At 36.6% G+C, this 22,135-nt stretch overlaps 2 protein-coding genes across 2 annotated transcripts; both read left to right on the forward strand.

The window, feature by feature from the left end:
- The first annotated feature begins 7,859 nt into the window (after window positions 1–7,859).
- LOC115923807 (melatonin receptor type 1A-like) lies at window positions 7,860–9,815 on the forward strand. The gene is made up of 2 exons (XM_030985147.1): window positions 7,860–8,903; window positions 9,780–9,815. The coding sequence occupies exons 1-2, from the start codon at window positions 7,860–7,862 to the stop codon at window positions 9,813–9,815; spliced, it is 1,080 nt and encodes a 359-aa protein (XP_030841007.1).
- A 7,447-nt stretch (window positions 9,816–17,262) lies between these two features.
- On the forward strand, window positions 17,263–18,546 carry LOC115923808 (muscarinic acetylcholine receptor M1-like). The gene has a single exon (XM_030985148.1). It carries the CDS (start codon window positions 17,263–17,265, stop codon window positions 18,544–18,546), a length of 1,284 nt encoding a protein of 427 aa, XP_030841008.1.
- The last annotated feature ends 3,589 nt before the right edge of the window (window positions 18,547–22,135 follow it).

Consider the following 22,135-nt stretch of genomic DNA (forward strand, 5'->3'; position numbering starts at 1 on the left):
TCATTGACCGCTTACAACTCTTTTTTCATTCAGCTTCCGGAAAGTACGATCTGGAACTTACCACTATGACAAGTAACAACCATATCATGATCGCAAAGACTTTCGAAAAATGAAGTCTAAGGCAACTGTAATACCCTATTGTATATACAGAGATCATTTTCGGATAACGTAATATATTTGCACATATCACTAGTTGATCATCATCCTCATGATCATCAAGTTTCTGTTACAGACATTACCGGTCAAGGACCTCGATTTCTATCTGTTATATGCTATTCTAAAACAGCTTGTATTGCTAATATCATTTGTGGTTGCCCTTTTGTTAAGACTTTGCAAATATGTTATGCGTTTCCTTCCCATTCTACGCTTTCCAGCAATCTTACCTGTCAATATTGTTTTTTGTAGATGATCTTTTCTGAATGATTATGTGACCAAGAAATTACATTTGCCTCTTTCTTATTGTTTAGAAGAGTGATAGTTTGACTTTTGCTTTTCTGAACACTTCTCCATTTGTTTAATTCTTTCCGTCAATGATGATATATTCACAATATTTCTCAAGAACCACGTCTATGTAGCCTCTAATCCTCCTTTTAGCTCTTTGTTTATGGACCAACACTCACATTCGTAGAGACGACCTGACCAGATATATGACTTTAAGACAAGAATTATGGTTTCATGGTACTGTTCTTATTTTTCATCTTATCAAATGTATCTTGTGTCATTGCAGTTGATTCCTTTATTTCATGAATAATTTTCCCATGTAATCTATTGTGTACCAAGGATATGTAAAGGTGTGGACGTGGTTTATTTTCCCCCTTTATTTTTGAGATTGCATGAGGGTGTGTCAGTCTTTAAAAATATATTACCATACACATTGTCTTTGTGTTGTATAAATCCAAGCCTCTATTAATACTTTCTTTGAATTCTGCTGCTAAAATTGTATCATCTGCATAGCAAGTGCAAGTATTAGCTAATAACAGCATTAAAATCATAATAATCTTTATTAGATGGTGGAATACATTACACAGCGTAATGCTTATTGGCAGGGTGCAAGTGTTTACAGAATAAAAGCAATGTACCGTATTACATAAATTCAAATATTGAAGATTTACACATCACTCACCAAAACACGTTGAGGTATATCGCGCGCACACACGCACACACATACACACACACACACACACACACACACACGCGCACACATCCACACACACAAACATACGAATACACACCTACACATACACGCACACACACGCACAACAAAAACATACACAGAGCTGGTACAGAGAAAAATATAAACAAAGAATAGATACCCAATAAACAAAATCACGTGAAAATCACGTCAATATCAAGGTATCGACTTGAGTAGAGTTACGTTCTTCAAACACCGGACATTTACGTAAATGTGTTAATACGTTTATTGCATTAGGTAACTTAAAACACACGTAGACTAAATCACGCAATTGTCACTACAATATCCTATTATAATAACGTGATTATCCCTACCTTGGAGACCATGGTTTGTAAACCTAATACTCCCGTGTTTGTTTGGTTATGAAATTACATCTTCATACACGAAATTATCGCGTCACAGAAACACGTGAAGCGTTAGTGATAGTTTTTGTCAAAATATCTGCGTGAAATTCACGTGAATATTACGAGGCTGACTTGAAATGAATCATGTTCTTCATTCACGTGAAATTTACGTCGAAGAGGAAGTATGTTACTGTAACCCGCGTTCAACCCAATAATTACGCAAATGTAACACAATAAATGAACCAAAATAATGACGTTCTCATCCCGTTTCTGAGCATCGTGTCTTGGATCCAAGCGCGCCGGAAGCAGTTTGGGATAGGAGGGGGTTGGGTGGGGGGGGGGGGTGCAAACATCCCAGAAGAGAAAGCTAGTTGCAACTGGTCCAGTTGATGAACCATTTAATGCCATCTGGTAACCCTGGAAATTGAAATGGGCTAAATGATCCAGTTGATCCAGGCCAGTTATAATTCAACTGGTCTAGCTGAGCCATTAGAACCATTTGGTAAAACTTCCAACCAGTTGAACAGCAACAATACTTCAATACTGGTACGTCTGTATTTCCAATGTAAGGGCATTGGTAATAAGTAGACTTACATAATTGAATTAATCGAAAAAATTTCGTATACTTGTACTTTAATGAAATTATTTTAGTTCACAGTTAATGTTTCCCTTATTCATGTTTAACTAAATGTAATTTATACGAAGTAGCGAAATGTCCTAATAACTGGTAATTTATATTTGTAGTATTTTCGAAATGAATTGCATATAACTAAATCATCAGTAATTAAGAAATATGCTGTAAATTCAGATAAATTGTTTAAAAAACATAGATCTGCACGCACCCCATATTCAATATGCAAATGAATTGGTGTCAGCTGGGTCAACTCGAAATATGCCAACGCTCAGTCGTCAACTGGTGCAACTGGAAATATGCACACTCCAGTAATCAACTGGTGCAATGAAAATATGCCAACAGTCAGTTATCAACTGGTGAACATAGAAATATGCCAACAGTCACGGGATTATCACCACGGAACTTAAACGGTAACTGTGAAACCATCAAGACACCCAAGAATAACTCATTTTCACACATGGAAAACATGGAATACCCAGCTTATATTAATAATCCGTTTGAGTCACGCGATCATCACCGCGGAACTGCTGGCAACTTTGACTACGATTTAAATAGGTGTTTTTAGACACCGATTTATGACTAATTTTTACACCTAAAAGTCACGTATGCCCAGCTTAGATTAATTATCCGTTTGAGTCACGAGATCATCACCGCGGAATTTATGGCAACTTTGACTTCCATTTAAATAGGTGTTTTAAGACACCTAATAATGACTAATTTTTCACACCTAAAAGTCACGTATGCCCTGCTTAGATTAATATTCCGTTTGAGTCAAGAGATCATCACCGCGGAATTTATGGCAACTTTGACTTCCATTTAAATAGGTGTTTTAAGACACCTAATAATGACTAATTTTTCACACCTAAAAGTCACGTATGCCCTGCTTAGATTAATATTCCGTTTGAGTCACGGGATCATCACCGCGGAACTGCTGGCAACTTTGACTACCATTCAAATAGGTGTTTTAAGACACCTAATAACTACTACTTTTTCACACCTAAATATCACGGATTCACAGCTTAGATTAGTAATCAGTTTTAACTACTTGATCATCACCAAGACAGTTATGGTACCTTTGAAACTATTTAAATAGGTGTTTTAAGACACCTAATAATGACTAATTTTTCACACCTAAAAGTCACGTATGACCAGCTTAGATCAATAATCCGTTTGAGTCACGAGATCATCACCGCGGAACTTATGGCAACTTTGACTACCATTTAAAAAGGTGTTTTAAAACACTTAATAATTACTAATTTTCACACCTACATATCACGTTTTTACAGCTTAGATTAGTATTCAGCTTGAGCCACGTGATCATAACCAAGAAATTTATGGTAACTTTGAAACCTTTTAAAGAGGTGTGTAAGACACCTCAGAATTACTAGTTGAATATAACCAGAGATTCACGGACAGAACAATAAGACGATTAGCCGGTGTAAGTAACGTGATTATAACTATCAACCTTTGGATAACCTGTGAAACCAATCGATAAAGGTGCTTACAAGACCAAATAATTACGTATTTATCGCCACCATCGGTTAACTGACAAAAAACTCGTTGCTTGGTCAAGTGGTTATTTGGTCATAAACACTTGATTTACAGAGGTAAGTGGAATCACGTTACTCCAGTCGCGTGATAAACTGGTGGTTTTTAGGTTAGATGAAAACGTGAACAGGAGTACCTTTTTTGTTTAAATGAAGGCACGTGTCGATAACGTTTAAATCTAGTTCAAAAGGCACTATACTTTAAAATCACTTAAAATACACTCCCAAAAGAGGTTACTTTTTAGTGTTCTGTTTATTGGGATGATTGGTATCAAAAATAAGGAACTCAGCAATGAGAACTACTGTAGATATTTAATGCTATCGTTTTACAAATTTTAAGACCAATAATATATTGCTTTAATAAGACATCTTGGTTTGACAACGTCAACCATTGTATATAGGTAAATGTAAAGACAGAAGCAGATCATGGGCAATTGTAGAACGTATAATGGCATCGAATAACTTTGCTTTTATACAAAACTAGCATTCTGGTAATGTAAGAAGGTGTATATTGATTTTTTTTGGTTTTTGTTTAAAAGCAAAGTTATCGCCTAGTATCCGGGCTAGTTTACATGTTTCATTTGAAATTATCAAATACATTTAAATTAACATGGGCACAGAAATACTAAAGCAAAGAAAATACATGCTAACATATTTTGCAAAGGCAAGTCGTGATGTAACGTGAATTTCAGTAGAAATAAATGGACTTAAACAGAATTTGAAAAAATATGTCTACCTTTGTTTTTGTTATTCGATATGATTACAAAACATCTAACATTTAAGTTAATGCAATGAAAAAAAAAGTAAAACATTACAGGATAGACCTGCATTTCATTTCCTTGTCCTTTATTCTTTATTCAACTAAAATTGTCCCTCTTACAAAGGCGACTACAGAATTTGTATTGGGTCCAATTCCAATATACAATGATGACAAGCAAAAATAAATGAATATACAAACACAATCAAAGGAGTCGTGTCAGTCATAAATAGAAAGCGAGGAGGGGGGGGGGGGGGGAGGTTCATCCAATACAAAACAAACTTTGGTAATCAAAAGAGGGGAATCTGACCCCATCGACCCCCTAATTCGGTCCCTCCTTTACCAGATAGAGGTACCACATGAAGACCATTTTTCGATTACTTTTACTTCCTTCACTTGGTTGTATAATTACTGATTACTGAAATTTTCATAGATTTCCATTCTCTTGGCTGTTGATAAAGGATTAAATCTATTTCATCAAACGGCTGTGTAAACAAGGAATGTGCAACTATCAGTTGTTTTAAGGGTACATGTATGAATAAATATGATTTTGTTTAGATCACATGGAAATTCATGAATTATTTAGTAAAGAACAAATAGATTAGGTCCTTGGGATGTAGAATTTTCGCGGATTTGCCAATTTACGTCTGATTGATCACAACTTTTAAAAATCATAATTGTCTTAGTTGCAAAGATGTTCATAGCTTTCTTCTTTCTAAGGATTTTCCTAAAGCATTCCGTTCCTTTAATTTTCCGCTTTTTGTAAAATTTCAAGTTTCAAGTACCTCGAAATCCGGTTGCATTTTGTGTTACAGGATATTATCATATTTTTCATGGAATACATGTTAAGTTTGGTTTCCAGCTTATGACACATAAGTATTCCTATGGAGCATCTCAACTTTCAGCAATATCACTTTCACTTCGTAATTAGCGTGTTTTCCTGACTGACAACATTGCGAAGTTGGAAATCATTCATGAAAGATCAACCAATCAGATATCGCGAAGAAATGGGTTGATGTTTCATATATTGCTATGTAGTACCACCATTTATTAATTTTCAACAAAGTTGCAATTGGATGAATACAAGACGACTGATCAGAAAGTTGCTGATGAAATCACGTTTTATCTATATTCCCTTGTCCGGCTTCTTGGCTCAGTGATTGTTGGTTTTGTGGATCATTTTCGTCTCAAGTATTATCACCAAATCTAGACTTCTCCTTCACGATCGACTTTCTCGGATTACGTGACTCCTTTAATCAATGGTGAGCTTCATTTTGACATTAAGACCATCAATGCATTTGATATGCACTAATTATCCGTATGTACTCCAGTGTATGGTTGTAATAACTTGTTCCACTTTTAGCTATATCGTTATATAACACAGCACAGATATCAAATTGAATTGAATTTGTCTTCTGCAAAACATACGCACCGAATTTCATTTCAACGGTACCTCAAACACAAAATCTAACATTCTCTTGAACGTATACACAATATCATAAAACTGATAAAAATGTTGACATCAAAACAAAATGTAACCGATAACACACTATTAAAAAATAATCATCAATAAATCACAATAAGCGTTCACTTGATAGCTTCATAGCCCGGGGGGGGGGGGGAGTGGATGATTACAAGAATAAAAAGGAACGATGATGGTGATGATGATGTTGATGATAATGATGATGAGAATAAAATGAACACATGTTGATGTGAGTACGTCTAACACATAAAAACGTATTGTATAAAAGAGTTATACAATAAAGCGATTGGTGTTTATAGAAACCTGGAAAGAACATTTCATTTCATTTTCTTTTCATTTCATTTCATTTTTATTTCATTTCATTTCATTTATTTTCATTTCATTTCATTTATTTTCATATTTCTCATGTGACATATACATCTCAAAACAAAGTACAAATTGTTTTGTGTGTGATAGAATAACAATCAATAATACATGATAAATAACATAAAGATAAGTGGTCGATATAGAGTACTGATTTAACTGAGAGAAATATGATGGGACCTACATGAAAGCAAGCTTGTAAAGCTGTAAGCCCCAGTGAAATAATTTGTGGTTATGAATGGAAGACGGATATAAATTGTGACCAATCCAAATAAATCAAACAATAAAAAGGGAGAAAACATGCGGTGATGCTGTTTATATTTAATCAGCACCGGAAAAAGATCAAACAATGTACCCTGACATAAATGCTTTCTTCGTACTGAATTTGAATGAATTTAAGGTTTTACATGTTTCAATTGAGTCTGGGAGTACATTCCATAGATCTGGACCATGAAGTCTTATTTTTCACCTTTTCACCTCTATGATTAAAACCGACAGCAAGCAAAATGTGTACTCTTTATTCATTATGGGATGAAAATGTAGACTAACATGTTCATTTGAGTGTATTGTATATGTGGTTAGTAAGGATGACAAATTTCAAGTGTGACAATCAACAGTTTGTTCAAATGGTCGATGAAAGGGAGAAAGGGTCTATACCCCCCCCCCCCAAAAAAAAGTGGACACTATTTATAATAGGATTTTTTTTTAATGAGTCTCTGAGAGACGATTTAAACAAAATTGGGGCATCTGGTAATTCAATTGTTTATGACCGTTTCCATCCTGTATAGTCAAATCAAACTATAAGAAAAACAATTATCAAAGAAGACGAAAGACTTGATGCATGGCTGATCGTCAACGAAACGGAGTTAAGTCTTTTGTCAACTCTGTTTGTTGCTACGGTAGGCAGCCAGTGAAAACGAACTCGTCTAATCAAGTTATGGAATTGTACGCATTACTTAAAAAAAACAGAACTTTGTTATTCCTGGCTCATCTTTCCTGATTGAGGTGTCATATGGCGGATTCATCAAGAGGACACCCATGACTTTTTTAAGCTTTCCTACCAACTGCGTATTTCGAATTAAGGAAAGAAGGCTGCTTCTGAATCTTTGGGAAATAGTCCATCATTCGTAATACAGATATGATTTATCGTTTCCAACTCTTTATAATAAAATAAATCGAGCCACGAAGGCGCTAGACTCTAAATTGTTGTTTAAGTTAGGTGAGAAGATAATTATGATACTTTAAAAAAACTTTCTTGAACAATTCTTTAATTTGTCCTAGCTTGAAAATATGCGTTCACCATGTGCATTACATTTGCAATTGATGATTCATAAGTGAAAAAAAATCAGTCACAGGCAACTGTCCACAACGTTAAACGAAGTAATTTTCAAATATTGCATGGAAACATGTGGTTCACCTAAATACCATGACAATTTGACAGAAAGTAAATTGATATCCTTTAAGCTCTGTGTAACTGGTATTCGTTCTTTCCTTTGTAAATTCATTTCAGAAAACCTTTTAGCTGATCACAGGTTAAATATGACAGATGAAAGCACCCTTCCTACGTCGGCATTTGATCCAACAAACGGCAGTCTTACAGGCGGTTATTATGATAATCAGTCTTTAGGCGTCGCCCAAGGTGTTGCTCTCTTCATCATCTTTCTTATGATATGCATCACAGGAATCATCGGAAACTCCATCGTGATCCTCGCCATTGTTCTCTCTCGCAAGCTCAGATCGACCCTCAACTGGTTTATCCTGAACCTTGCATGTGCCGATCTGTTGACGTCGATCTGCATTCCCTTTCAAAACAGTCCGAATGACTGGACCTTTTACTTGTCGTTACATTTCATGTGGGCCTGTGTTGGCGTAAGCCTTACAACCCATGCTTTCCTTGGCTTCACCAGTTGGTATCGCGTCACGAGAAACCAAGAAAAATTCAAGAAACTTTACAAGGCTCGAAACTTATGCCTTATGATTGCTTTCACGTGGTTGATTAACTTCTCCCTTTCCTTCTCAAGTGGCGTATTAGACAATGAAAAAGTTCGCTTTGTCGGAGCCTTTTGGGTCTTCGGGCATTGTGCAATTGTTGTCACTGTGTACCTAAAACTATGGAGGTTCATTGCACACCTAGCAGAGAAGACGAAGCCAACGAAGAAAGTCGACGAAAAGATACAAAATGCAATATGCATGGACACATTATGCCCCGATGAAAACCAAGTTACCCAACAAGGCGGTTTGGTCATTGAGAATACTGTTTTGAGGGCATCTCATTCGTCCGAGCATTTAGGAAGCCAGACCTGCGACAAATCAAAAGGTGAAAGACTCAAATCTGGTCAGCCGGAGAACCACATGCAGGATGCGAAGGCTTTGACGGTATCCCCATCTCTGGAAGAGATAAAAAGCACAGTTGGCGAATATGACAGAGGAGCGAAAGAAGTACCAGTACGTGTCGATGGATTGGAAACCAAATTACCTCTCAAGAAACAGACACAACCTAAAATTGACAAGAAGCTTCTTGCTGTTACCAAGAATCTGTTGGTCATTCTCGTTGCTTTTGTCATCTGCTTCATTCCTTACGCTGTAACCATATGTTTACCGATATCTTCCAGCGCACATTCCTGGCTTTTTTTCCTTCTATTGTCGAATAGCTGTATTAATCCCATCATCTACGCCAGAAGGATTCGTGCCTTTAGGGAGGTGATGGTATGCATCATAAGATGTAGGCTAGGAAGCATTCCCATGCCCATCGACTTGGTACGGAAAATGAGAACCACTGGCTAAAAAAATAACTTGCAATCACCCAGTGAAACTTCTTCTTCTTCTTCTTCTTCTTCTTATCGAGTCACTACACAAGTCCCGTCCAGTGGTCCACACAGGCTTTAGCACGGCAATTAACGGCTTCCAGGTCATTTTGGGTGCATGGCTCTGGCAGGAGTGGGCAGACTAGCAGGTGTTCCATTGTCTGTTCCTGGCCGCATTCACATGCCGTTTGTTCGTCTCCTAGACCCCACCTCTGCATTAGGACTCTGCATCGACCGTAGCCAGTTCTTAGGCGGTTGAGGCTAAGCCAGGTAGGCCAAGTCTCACTGGAGCCGGTTGCGAGGGATTCCTTCGGGCTGAGGGAGAGTTTATGTGGAGTGGTCTGAAGGTGGTTAGACCACAAAGTCATCCTTTGGTTGTGAGGGCTAGTATTAAGAGGCTCTACCGAGTGCAGAAAGCTGTGTCTGGATTTGAGCCGCTTGCCCACTGGCTGTTGTTCGAAGAGTGGGTGGAGTGGATTGTTTTCTTGTTTGTCCTTTCGATTATATTCTTTTTATGTCATACGTCTTTATCCTTTTTTTGTTTTTCTTTAAATATTTTTTATAGTTTACATGTACTCTACCTTGCTGATACCTCCTCAAAATATATACGATAGACTATCATTAATTCTGCTGCATTACCATATAGCTTACTTAGAGGTTACTGCAGATCAATCACCTGTACTGTATCTAGAGTATAGTTAATTAGTGTAGGAGAACAGTAAAAACAGTGGGGCCATTGAAGGAGCGTTCACGTCGCGGTCCGTCAGATGAAAATCTGCGAATCCTTCAACCACACTACTCAAGTTTCTTTTAGTAACTACCACAACCAACCCAGTGAAACTTAAAGCAAGGACAAAAGCACAGTGGAGACAAGTTCCACACAAATTATCGGCAGCCCATTGAGACCAGGAACATTTAACCATAGAAATAATGTAAGGCGGATAAGTTTCCTAGAATTTCCTCGCGGACAATTGAAAACTGGAAGCTTTAACCATGGATAAAAACATCCGGTAAACAAGTTCCCCCAATCACGAGTAACTATTCTAGATTTTGCCTGTCTTGAAGAAATTGCACGGAATAATGCGATAAATTACAATAAAAGTCACTAAGTATTAACCGATTACTTGGAAAATCTCATCAATCCCATGGAAAAACTTATAATTTTAATTCTGTATAATAATATGTTGATAAATATGAGAGTTGTTTTTCTTAAAGTTTTCAGTTTTATTCTGCAAAAAAAAGAAAAAAAATTGTTCTAGTTTTTTTTTATGACTAATAATAATATGTAGTGCCGTAATATTTTCCTAATATGTAATTATGATATATTTTAGTCTTATACATTGTGAAATTATGAACAATGAATTATGTTGTATTTATGTTCGTTTATCAAATGATGAAAAGCTTTGTTATAATTATGTTGCAGTTTGTATAAACTAGGATTATAGAAAATGCTTTGCTTGTATGTTATGTAAGAAAAGGAATTGGAGTTTTTAGAAATAAATTCAATGAATACAAAAAAAAATCCTTCAGTGTGTACCGAAGCGTGTCAATTGGAGGTGCCGTGGTATGGTGATTCATTCACTAGACTCTCAGTCCCAAGGCTCAGGGTTCGAATCTCAGCGCTACATATGACACTCTCCATCCCAGTGTTAAAGGGTACCTGGTAATTGCTGAGAGTAATAATAGCTTTAGGGAAAGAGCGGTATTAATACTGTATTACTAATCAGTATTCATTATTTCCTTAAGATCCTTTGATATATTATATTCAGTGGAGTATCCAGCATTATACATTTAAATGGAGCAAGTGTTTCCCCTCTAAAAGATGAATTAAATTGGAATATACCTTTTTATAACACGGGGTGTCGGTTAGAATTCAGAAAGAAAAAAAAGAAGTTTCAATTTGGGCGATCACACTTCCTATGGTTAGGGTTGCCTAAGGCACATTAGGCTGCCATTGTCAGTGAAGGTACAATAAGTATCAACCAATGTTCTGAATATGCCAATATTTGTATTTGTATGATATCTTAATCTTAGAATTTGATATTAGTGTTTTGTATAGATATAAGTAAATATGTACACGTCAATAATGTCAATGAACACAAATGAGTGCATGTATGAATGTATATTTGATTTATTCACGGTTAAAAACAAAATACAATAATTGTGCCCGCATTTAGCAAATACTGTTTTTCAGCGAGGCCGCGATTACATAAAATTCGAACAATAGAATATAAGACAATGAAAATACAATTTACAAACAAATATTATTAATTACCAATGATTTATGTGTGTATTTACAATTTGAATTTTGTATGTTATCTTAAATGTATAAGGTATCTTATAGTTAGACATAATTTATTTGGTATAGATATAAGTAAATATTTACACGTCAATAATGTCAATTGACAAAAATGATTGTAATCGTGTACTGTATAACAATGTATTTTGCACAACTTCAATCTCATGTTATCATATACAAAAAAGATGACATATCATACCACATAAGTATACTAAGTCTAGTGAATAATTTGCGGGATGAGATTTTGATGAGAAGTGGAAACACCACTGCAGATTGATAATTGTGTATTTGTGTATATATATATATATATACTAAAGTATTATAGTCGGTTGTCATTTTCTTTGTATTACTTCACTGTTAATAAAGAAAGCATGGGCTTGATTGTAAATAAGCTCCACATGACCGATGTTGCGGCTGTAAGTCCCTTTAGAGGGTATTGGTAATGATTGCTGCCCTACCGAAGGGCACTGGGACATCGACTTGGTATTGAACCTGGGACCTTCCGGTTTCGACACCTCTGCTCACCCCTTAATGCTCTTACCAAGTCCCTCATTGATGACTTAAAGGTCATCTGTACTAGTGAACTGGAGGGATAAGACCACCTTGCAAGGTCACTGGACAGGTGATTATCTCATCAAATCAGCTCTCAATTGACATAAGAAAAAGAGGATCATGGGGGACCAATGGTCACCGATTAGGCATTGTTTCTTATACAGAGGGCGCAAGTAGCTGTAAGTAGTGCAGTGGGCCTTTGAAGCCATCGGGCCCCTATTTGCTTACTTAGAAGCCTACAATATTTTCTTAGCAGTCTGGTAAGACAAAACAAACAACATTTTTGGAAGGGTGGAAGGGGAAAAACTTGCATACTATCACATAAGTGTGGAAACTTTAGGGAATCAAATTATTTAAAGAGTAATAGCCTGGTGATGATTACTTATGTTCGACGTATGAAATGACAAATGTAAGCAATTCATACTTGAAGCAGACATCTTAGAAAAAAAATGAAGTGAATGAAATATTTGTAATTTGTATTCGAGCTTAAATGTAAGATTATACTTATCAAATTCTAAAATTTTTAGTAGTTTCTTGGTAGTATCTTTGTAATCTCTGTAGTAGTCTGCTTTTGTTCATTCTTTTTTCACCCCGCATTAAAAAAATATTCATGTGTATGAATAGACCTGTATACTAATTTTGTGAATACTTTTTGTACCAAAGTTTCTCTTGACGACTTAAAAACCTTATCAGGTTTTTCCGACAAAGCAACGTTGAGTGCATGCAAAGTGAATGCCATCCATAGAGATGCCATTTTGCATAGCTGGTTAATCAAATAGTTGGTAACCAAGGATTCAGATAGGGGGCGGGGAGAAACATTCATTTATTGAAATACATTATTAAAGATCTTAAGATTAAGGTACAGGAAGGAAAAACCTCGCAAAGTAAGAATTCGTGTTGGGGATTCCTGAACAATGTGCATATTAAACACATGTACATAATGGGGGCGATAACGAAATGTTGGAATAGAGAAGAGAAGAGAGGGATAAGGAAGAGCAAGAAAGAGAATGAGACAGGGTAGAGAGAGAGAGAGAGAGAGAGGGAAGGCGATGTGGTAAGTGGGAGAGGAAGCGAGAGAGGAAGAGAGAAAGAGAGAAATAGATAGAGAGAAAGAGAGATAGAGTGTAGGGGTGATGGTATTGGTACTGAAGAAATAGACCAGTTTACCACCATATTCAAATTTCATGCATACTGTTTAAGTAGAAGTTCACAATGTCGAAAGAGATGAACGTGGAATTGGGTCTGGTTTCAATACCCTTGAACCAATCTATAACTACGATGGAATTTTTTCATTGGTTGACAAACGTAGCTGCTATCACCTCGGTGTTGATTCTTTCTAGTATTTTCTTGGAGATGATGCCGATTTCACTTTTACTTGGATTGATGAGTCTACATTTCGGGAGGCTTCGGAAGTTTTGCTTGTGATTTTTTAACGTTACATATGCGGGCTTCGGCATCCTATCTGAGAGATCAAAGTTGTCGGCGATCTTTATTGCTTCTATGTTGGTGGTCTTTTCTGATCGCTGATCTGATCTCTTGTATGCAGCTGTGTTTTTCATCACCTTTTCGTACTGCTGCGGGTGACATTATATTGTAGTAGTTACTCGTCTTGTCAGCTGGTACAAGGATGTTCTTTTCATTTCGGATTCTGTTCACATCTTTCTTATATATATATATATATGTATGTTTAATACTGTTTCCCGTAAACATGAGAGTAATTTTAATAGTTTCATACTTTTAATTAAATATAATGTAAATTGTTATTGTATAATTGTTTTAAATGGGGAGGGGGGCAGCTACAAGAGTCCTATCTCGCCCCCAGGGACAACGTGTCTGACACGGCCGATTTTAGCAACTATTTCGAAGATCAAGATACATTGGTCTTGCTCTAAGAAGACAAGAACACCCACAACAAAAAGTGAGTCACCCTTACTCAAATTGATGAGTCACTGGTTTGTCCGTACAGCGAAACACTTGAAGGATCATGTGAGTCATTATGACTCGATACAAGTGAGTCTTAGATAAATAAGACTCATTTGTATCGAGTCATAGTGACTCACATGATCCTTCAAGTGTTTCGCTGTACGGACAAACCAGTGACTCATCAATTTGAGTAAGGGTGACTCACTTTTTGTTGTGGGTGCATCATGACATAGACCCCCCTACTCCCTAGGCCTATCACACACATACCATACCATGCCAGAGTCACTGTCCACATTTGCAATGGAAAATATATCCTAAAATATCACATTTTAGCGATGTAATCGGTGGTCCCGCTACCCGAATCTGAAAAATCTACTTTGTACGCACTAAATTAAGCCTTTACTTGGGATTTATTTGTCACCCATACTGTCACGAAACAATCTTGAATTAATTCGTTTTACATCAAATAACAAGGATCTAGGAGTTTCGTTGTATAAAACAATGATGCAAGATCATGCATGTTTTCATTCGACACGGCTTCGTGCGATACAGTAGACACTATGAACATGACAGACAATGAAAGCGGACAAAATATACAGTTCCTCAGGTAGACAAAGGGACATCCCTTCACTGCTATTATGTAAAAATGTGTAGAACAGGTGTCACATGCATATTCACCCGTTCTACACATTTTTACATAATAGCAGTGAAGGGATGTTCCTTTGTTTTCCTGAGGAACTGTATATTTTGTCCGCTTTCATTGTCTGTCATGATCATAGTGAGAATCTATAGTTAAGTTACACACAGCCTCATCAACTCGAGTGCGGATATCGTAAAATGAACGCATGCATCATTTGTATAATAATCAGAAGATTCAGCCAACGAATCCAGTCATAAAAATCATCGTTTAAAACCATATGAATAATTATGCGTACCAATTTTTCACTAGCTGCAGTCAAAACTCTTCTAAATCCAAGATATAAGATGGCGACGTCGCGTCGTCGATCGGGAATTCAAATATGGCTCGAGAATGAGCATTTTGGATGACGTCACGAAAGCATGCGCGCGCATGCATACAGCCTCACTTTCAAGTTGACTCACTTTTTTCTTCTAACATGCTCTTATGTCGATCTTGACTCATTTTTTACGACCATGTGAGTCAGTCGAAGCATTTTGCAAATGCGTCAGCTCATGATTGACACACTGGTGAAATATAAATGAGTCAATAGAGACTCATTGGTTGTTACTAATGAGTCAATTTACACCTGACTCACGAAAATTATGCTTAAATGTGTCAAATGACTCACTTTTTGTTGTGGGTGAACGAACGAACTATATCCAACCGTCACTCCATGATGGTTCTGCTTTAATTTTTGCAGCGCCATCTCGTGTTTCCATTCAATTAAGGGTTTTGTTGCAAGTTGCATTTTCTTTTTCTCACTCTCTTCCGTCTTCCCCGCCTTTTGTTCTTGAGGGAATTTAGTTAATTCGTTAGAACAAGGCTTGACTAGCATTTGTGCTAACTTCTAGTTCTCATTCACAATTACTTCCCCTAATACACATATGTATGTGTATAACTTGTACATTGAATAGTATGCAGATCTATGTCTAAAATTGTTTTAAAACCATTACTGTTCAATCAAAATTAGGTATCGAGGATGCCTCCGGATATGTAATTTCGTTGGCGTTCAAGGCGTGCGGGGAGGGGGAGGGGGAGGGGGGGCGGGTGGGGGATAGGGAATATGGGCATGATTGGTGGTAGGGGTAGTTACGATATTCGGGCAACCCATCGAATTCGGGCAGCGAGTTGAACGAATTTATAATTTCTGTAATTTTCACTACAAAATGTAGAAAACTAGGATGCTGAAGAGTTGATATTCAGACAAAAGGCGTCAGCTCCCTTTTATGCATCTACGTGTAAATTATATATCTTATTTAGTCTATTTCTGTGATGAAACGAAGATGTCTCTTCAGAAATGAAAAGTTGAAATTAAACAAAAATGAGCAAGCCCACCCCCCCCCCACCCTCCCCCGTCCCTGTCGAAGATGTGCCCGTTCGCTGAGGTTTTTTATGAAATAATTTAGAATAATATATATCCACTGTCCCAATACTTTCATATTCTGAGAATAAGTATAAGGAAATAGAATTATTTGCAGTCGTCACGGCTTGTTGTATTTCAGGAAGTTTACGGAGGTCAGCTCTCTCTTTCTATGTAATACAGGAGTTATATGCTGGTACTCTTAATGCTGGTTTCTCGATTGATTGCAATATTTATATTAAATTTACAGTCGTTGAGGAAAGTCTTTCTGTTTTAGGGACCACTTTATGGTTGAATCTTAAAAGTCACCTAGCAAAATATTTTCAGACAAAATAAGGTAAGTTGGAACTCCTTTGTTGCTTTAATGTTGAAAATGTTTAAGGATTCGGAAATACTTTGCTATACTTTTCAATACTTTAGGCCAATAGTGAGAGGTAAAAATTATCATAACAAACTGTTTTATTTAAATGTGTTATGAAATTTAAAAACTCCACTCTAGCATAAGAGAATAACACTTCATATTTTCACAACAAACTTCCTTGTGTTGCCTTTGTTCAATAAATGTTGCCGTTCTGTATTCGATGTTCTTGAAAAATCCGAATTAAGTCATGTGGAAATTTCACAAAATTAACTACATCATATATCATTATTACAGTGGCGCAAGTCATTTAATTGCTTTAATAATGATGAAATAATAATGATATGTAATCATTATAAGTCTTGATGCGTTTAAGTTTTGGGTAGGTCGTACATAATAAAAGCTATGTAGGTCCAGGTTTTCCGTACTTCTTTTATTAATGCTCTGCCTTGTTCTTTTACAAGTATAAATATTGGGTGGTTCTGCTGCTTAATTTTTTAGTTTTTCTATCAAATATTATCTTATCTTAGTAACTGAATGTGTGTACGAATTCTCTGCAAAGCAATTCATGAAAGTTATCGTTGCATGTTTTTTTTGTGTGTGTTAGTAGTCTAAAACGGAACTAAACGAAAAAATAAGACTCACTAAAATGATAAAGAACAAATGATGGTAGTTACCAACAAGACGAAAGGCTCATATAAACCCGAAATTGATTATACATCCTTAAAAATGGCTCATTTTCATCAACCTAAATTTGATTTACTAAAACAAAACCTACGTAATAAAGTAACCTTAGCATCAGTTTGTTAAACCGATGTTATTAACGTCTACGTTCTGAAAACGGAAGTTTGGACCGCAGTGCAAATGTGCTTAAATAACATGATAATTGGGAACACTCATGGGTTCTTGCTTTTGTTTTTATATAAATTATTCCCCCAGAAACGGCCTTTTAGATTTAAAAAGAAAAATGGCAGCTGAGGGTACCCTTGAAACAATGACAGCTGATCCGTCAAGCGTATTTTACGACTATGAGCTGTATAAAGAAATGGACTATCAAAGTGTCGTTTTTGTTGTCATCTTCATCATTATCGGCATCACAGGAACTGTGGGTAACCTTCTCGTGATCCTTGCCATCGTCCTCTCTCGCAAGCTTAGATCGACCACCAACTGGTTTGTCATGAATCTTGCGTGTACAGATCTTCTGACATCATTCTTCGTTGTTTTGTATGCCGTAGCTTTATTAAGTCTGGATTTTGGTTCGCACTCGGATGGATTGTTTGCTGTTGCTGCTAGTGGTTCTCTGGTATGCGTTGGCGTAAGCCTTACGACCCATGCTTTCATTGGTTTCACCAGTTGGTACCTTATCACCAAGAATCATGTCGAATCCAAGAAGCTCTTCTCCAATCGGAACATCAGCATCATGATTGTGTTTTGTTGGCTGTTTACTTTCATAGGTGCCCCGGTAATCTACCTCACTGGAAGTCTCCATGAATATGCGGGCAGGTGTGTTTTGGGTTTGTTGATAATCGGACATTTTGGAGTTATTATAACCGTTTACACAAACATATGGAGATTTGTTGTGCAACGGGACAAGACCATGCGACAAAAAAGGAAATCTTCGGCGAAACCACAGAGTGAGAGCGAAACGTCTACCAGAACCAGTGAAAGAATCAACGTCAATCCAATAGAGAAACGCGCAGAAGATACTTTGCTGGCATCTCCATCTCTGGCCCATCCAGCTCACGATGAATGCCGAAGTTCTGACGGAACCAGCGAAAGAGCAGATGTCTGTCCACCAGAGACCCGTGGTAATGGCCCGTCTGCTCTGCGGACATCCCAATTACTGGAGGTGATAGGGAGTGAGGAAGACGAACGACCCTCCAGTGCGAGTCCAGCGGAAGTTGAGATACCCATACCTAGAAGTGATCGTGTGATGAATGATATATTCAAGAGCCGGACAAAACCTAAAGTTAGCCGAAAGACCATTGTTGTAACTAAAAATCTCTTGATAGTACTGGTGGCTTTCGTCATTTGCTTCATTCCCTATTCGGTCTGCTTGTATATCCCGACAGGGTCAAATGCAGAACCCTGGCTCATGCTCCTGCTTTTTTCGAACAGTTGCATAAATCCCATCATCTACGCCAGAAGGATCCGTGCATTTAGGGAGGTGATGGTGTGCATCTTACGATGTAGGATAGGAAGTATTCCCATGCCCATCGACTTGGTACGGCGAATGACGCAAAGGAACTAAAGCAACTTTCCTGAAAGATCTACATTGGTTGCCAGTACCGTTTCGTTTCTACCAGACAGTCTCTATCCCCGTCTTCAAAGCTCAAGAATACATCTCAGAATATTACATCCAAAGGGGCGTCTACGGTCATCTTCACAATGCCTACTCACCAGATGGGGCGTAAGAAACCTTTGGTTACAGAAAACCGGCTTGTGGAGGTCGCTAGAAACAGTCATTGTAAACCTTTTCAATCAATGTAAAAAGTAAAAATGCACTTGGAGGGTCTATACGACCATGGACGCGCAATAGAAGCTCATTTGGCTCTGCATTTTTTGCATTTTTGTATAACTGTTTTGTTTTGTTCATGTGTTTGGTAATTGGATGGAAATTTATAGATACTTTCACGTCTTTGATTGTTCTTTATAATCCAATTATTGTGGAACATTTCTTTTATTGTAAGTATGTTTAAACTGAAAATCAAACATGCTCTACACAAAGTCATGTCACAATTTTAAATTGTTTTATATCATGTTCGGAAATTAAACTATATATGAGGACAAAAATGAAATGATAGATTATTATAATCATTATATAAAAATAACATTAGGCTAGACAATGTCACATTGCATCATTGACCGCTGGCAACTCTTTTTCCATTCAGCTTCCGGAATGTACGATCTGGAACTTACCACTATGGCAAGTAACAACCATATCATGATCGCAAAGACTTTCGAAAAATCAAGTCTAAGGCAATTGTAATACCCTATTGTATATACAGAGATCATTTTAGGATAACGTTATATGTTTGCACATATCACTAGTTGATCATCATCCTCATGATCATCAAGTTTCATGTCTGTTACAGACATCGGCGGTCAAGGACCTCGATTGCTATCTTTTATATGCTATTCTCAAACGCTTGTATTGCTAAATATCATTTGTGGTTGCCCATTTGTTAAGACTTTGCAAATATATAATGTGTTGCTTTCCTACTCTACGCTTTCCAGCAATCCTACCGGTTAATATTGTTTTTACTAGATGATGTTTTCTTTATGATTATCTGACCAAGAATTATTAGCCTCTTTCTTACTGTTGAGAAGAGTGATAGTTTTACTTTTGCTTTTCAGAACACTTCTCCATTTTGTTTAATTCTTTCTGTCAATGATGATATATTCACAATATTTCTCAAGAAACAGGTCTATGTAGCCTTTAATCTTTCTAGCTCTTTGCTTATTTATTGTCCAACACTCACACTCGTAGAGACGAACTGACCAGATATATGACTTTAAGACAAGGATTTTGGTTTCATGGTACTGTTCTTATTTTTCATTACTGATTTCATGTTATTAACTGTATCCTGTGCCATTGCCATTGATTTCTTTATTTCATGAATAATTTTCCCATATAATCTTTTATACCTAGGATATGTAAAGGTGTGGACTTGCTTTTATTACCCCTTTATATTTGAGATTGCATGGGGGTGCGTCAGTCTTTATAAATATATTATCATACACGTTGGCTTTTTTGTTGTATAAATCCGAGCCTCTATTAATACTTTCATTTTAATTCTGCTGCTAAAATGGTATCATTTGCACAGCAAAGGTTGTTCATATTCTGACCTCCAACCTAAACACCTAAGTGATAGACAAGGCCATTACACCTTGTGTTAATTTGTTGAAAGTCTTTTGCGATCGATCGTACGTGGTTCATGTATCATGTGTAAAATACAAAGGTCTCTTGCCCGCTCTCAAGATGTCTGCCTTTTTATTATTTATTAAAATAACAAGGGCACATGAAATATGCAAATATAAATAATGGATTATGTTCTTTTACAGATAATACCGACTTTTTGTTTGGAGAAATATGTTAACAGATTTTGGCTCCACACTCAGCCACAGGACAATACATAAACATCGTGTAGATATTTCGATAAATTTCCTTTAAACTTGAAATAAAATAGAATTCTACCATTCAGAACTATGAATATAATCGTGTATACTTAAATACTTTTAACGCACGTAGGCCAAACAAACACAACAAAAACAAAGGAGTAGAAACAAGGAAGTACTGGCTCTAAGATACTTTTCCTTTCACTTTCAATACTGGAACACAAAATAATCTATGATCTCAGCGGAAATAGTTCTAGGTCAATAACTCTCGTGGAAAATAATGAGACCATTTCCTATTAAGGTTAACCTATTCGCACAACCCGAAAGAAGTGCTTGAAGACTTTGACATTTTGATTTGTTTTCCATTTAATTTCAGTTATTGTAAAACAATGTGAACATATATAAGCGCAAGTATTAGCTAATAACAACATTAGAATTATAATTATCTTTATTAGATGGTGGGATACATTACACAGCGTAATGCTTATTGGCAGGGTGCAAGTGTTTACAGAATAAAAGCAATGTACCGTATTACATAAATTCAAATATTGAAGATTTACACATCACTCACCAAAACACGTTGAGGTATATCGCGCACGTACACACACACACACACACACACGCACGCACACAAACACACGAATACACACCCACATATACACGCACACACACGCACACACACGCACAACTTACTCACACAGAATAGATGAATCGGTATCAGAAATAAGGAACTCAGCAATGAGAACTACTGTAGATATTTAATGCTATCGTTTTACAAATTTTAAGAGCAATAATATATTACTTTAACAAGAAATCTTAGTTTGACAACGTCAACCATTATGTGAAGACAAAAGCAGATCATGGGCAATTGTAGAACGTATAACGACATCGGAGAACTTTGCTTTCATACTAAACTAGCATTCTGGTAATGTAAGAAGGTGTAAATTGATTTTTGTTTTATTTACAAGCTAAGTTATAGCCTAGTATCCAGGCTAGTTTACCTGTTTAATTTGAAATTATCAAATACATTAAAATTAACATGAGCACAAAAATAATAAAGTAAAGAAAATGTATGCTATACATATTTTGCAAAGGCAAGTCGTGATGTAAATTTGAATTTCAGTAGAAATAAATGGACTTAAACAGAATTGGAAAAATGTGTCTACCTGTGTTTTTGTTATTCGATATAATTGCAAGACATCTAACATTTAAGTTAATGCAAAGAACAAAAGAGTAAAACATTACAGGATAGACCTGCATTTCATTTCCTTGTCCCACATTCTTTATTCAACTGAACATTGTCCCTCTTACAAAGGCGGCTCCAGAATTTGGATTTGGTCCAATTCCAATATACGATGATGACAAGCAAAAAGAAATGAATATACACACACAATCAAAGGAGTAGTGTCAGTCATAAAAAGAAGGCGAGGAGGGGGGGGGGGGGGAGGTCCATCCAATACAAAACAAACTTTGGTAATCAAAAGAGAGGAGTCGGACCCCATTGACCCCCTAATTCGACCCCCTGAATCAACCACCTGAAGACCATTTTTCGATTACTTTTACTTCCTTCACTTGGTTGTATAATGACTGATTACTGAAATTTTCATAGATTTCCATTCTCTTGGCTGTTGATAGAGGATTAAATCTATTTCATAAAACGGCTGTGTAAACAAGGAATGTGTAACTGTCAGTTGTTTTCAGGGTACATGTATAAATAAATA

This window comes from Strongylocentrotus purpuratus, unplaced genomic scaffold (genome assembly GCF_000002235.5).
Source record: "Strongylocentrotus purpuratus isolate Spur 01 unplaced genomic scaffold, Spur_5.0 spur5_scaffold_14, whole genome shotgun sequence".
In the NCBI taxonomy this organism is placed as follows: Eukaryota; Metazoa; Echinodermata; class Echinoidea; order Camarodonta; family Strongylocentrotidae; genus Strongylocentrotus; species Strongylocentrotus purpuratus.

Coding starts and splice junctions, on each gene's coding strand:
- LOC115923807 (XM_030985147.1), top strand. CDS start 7,860: ATGACAGATGAAAGCACCCTTCCTACGTCGGCATTTGATCCAACAAAC. Junction 8,904..9,779: donor TCTGCTTCATTCCTTACGCT/GTAACCATATGT, acceptor TAGCTTACTTAG/AGGTTACTGCAGATCAATCA.
- LOC115923808 (XM_030985148.1), top strand. CDS start 17,263: ATGGCAGCTGAGGGTACCCTTGAAACAATGACAGCTGATCCGTCAAGC.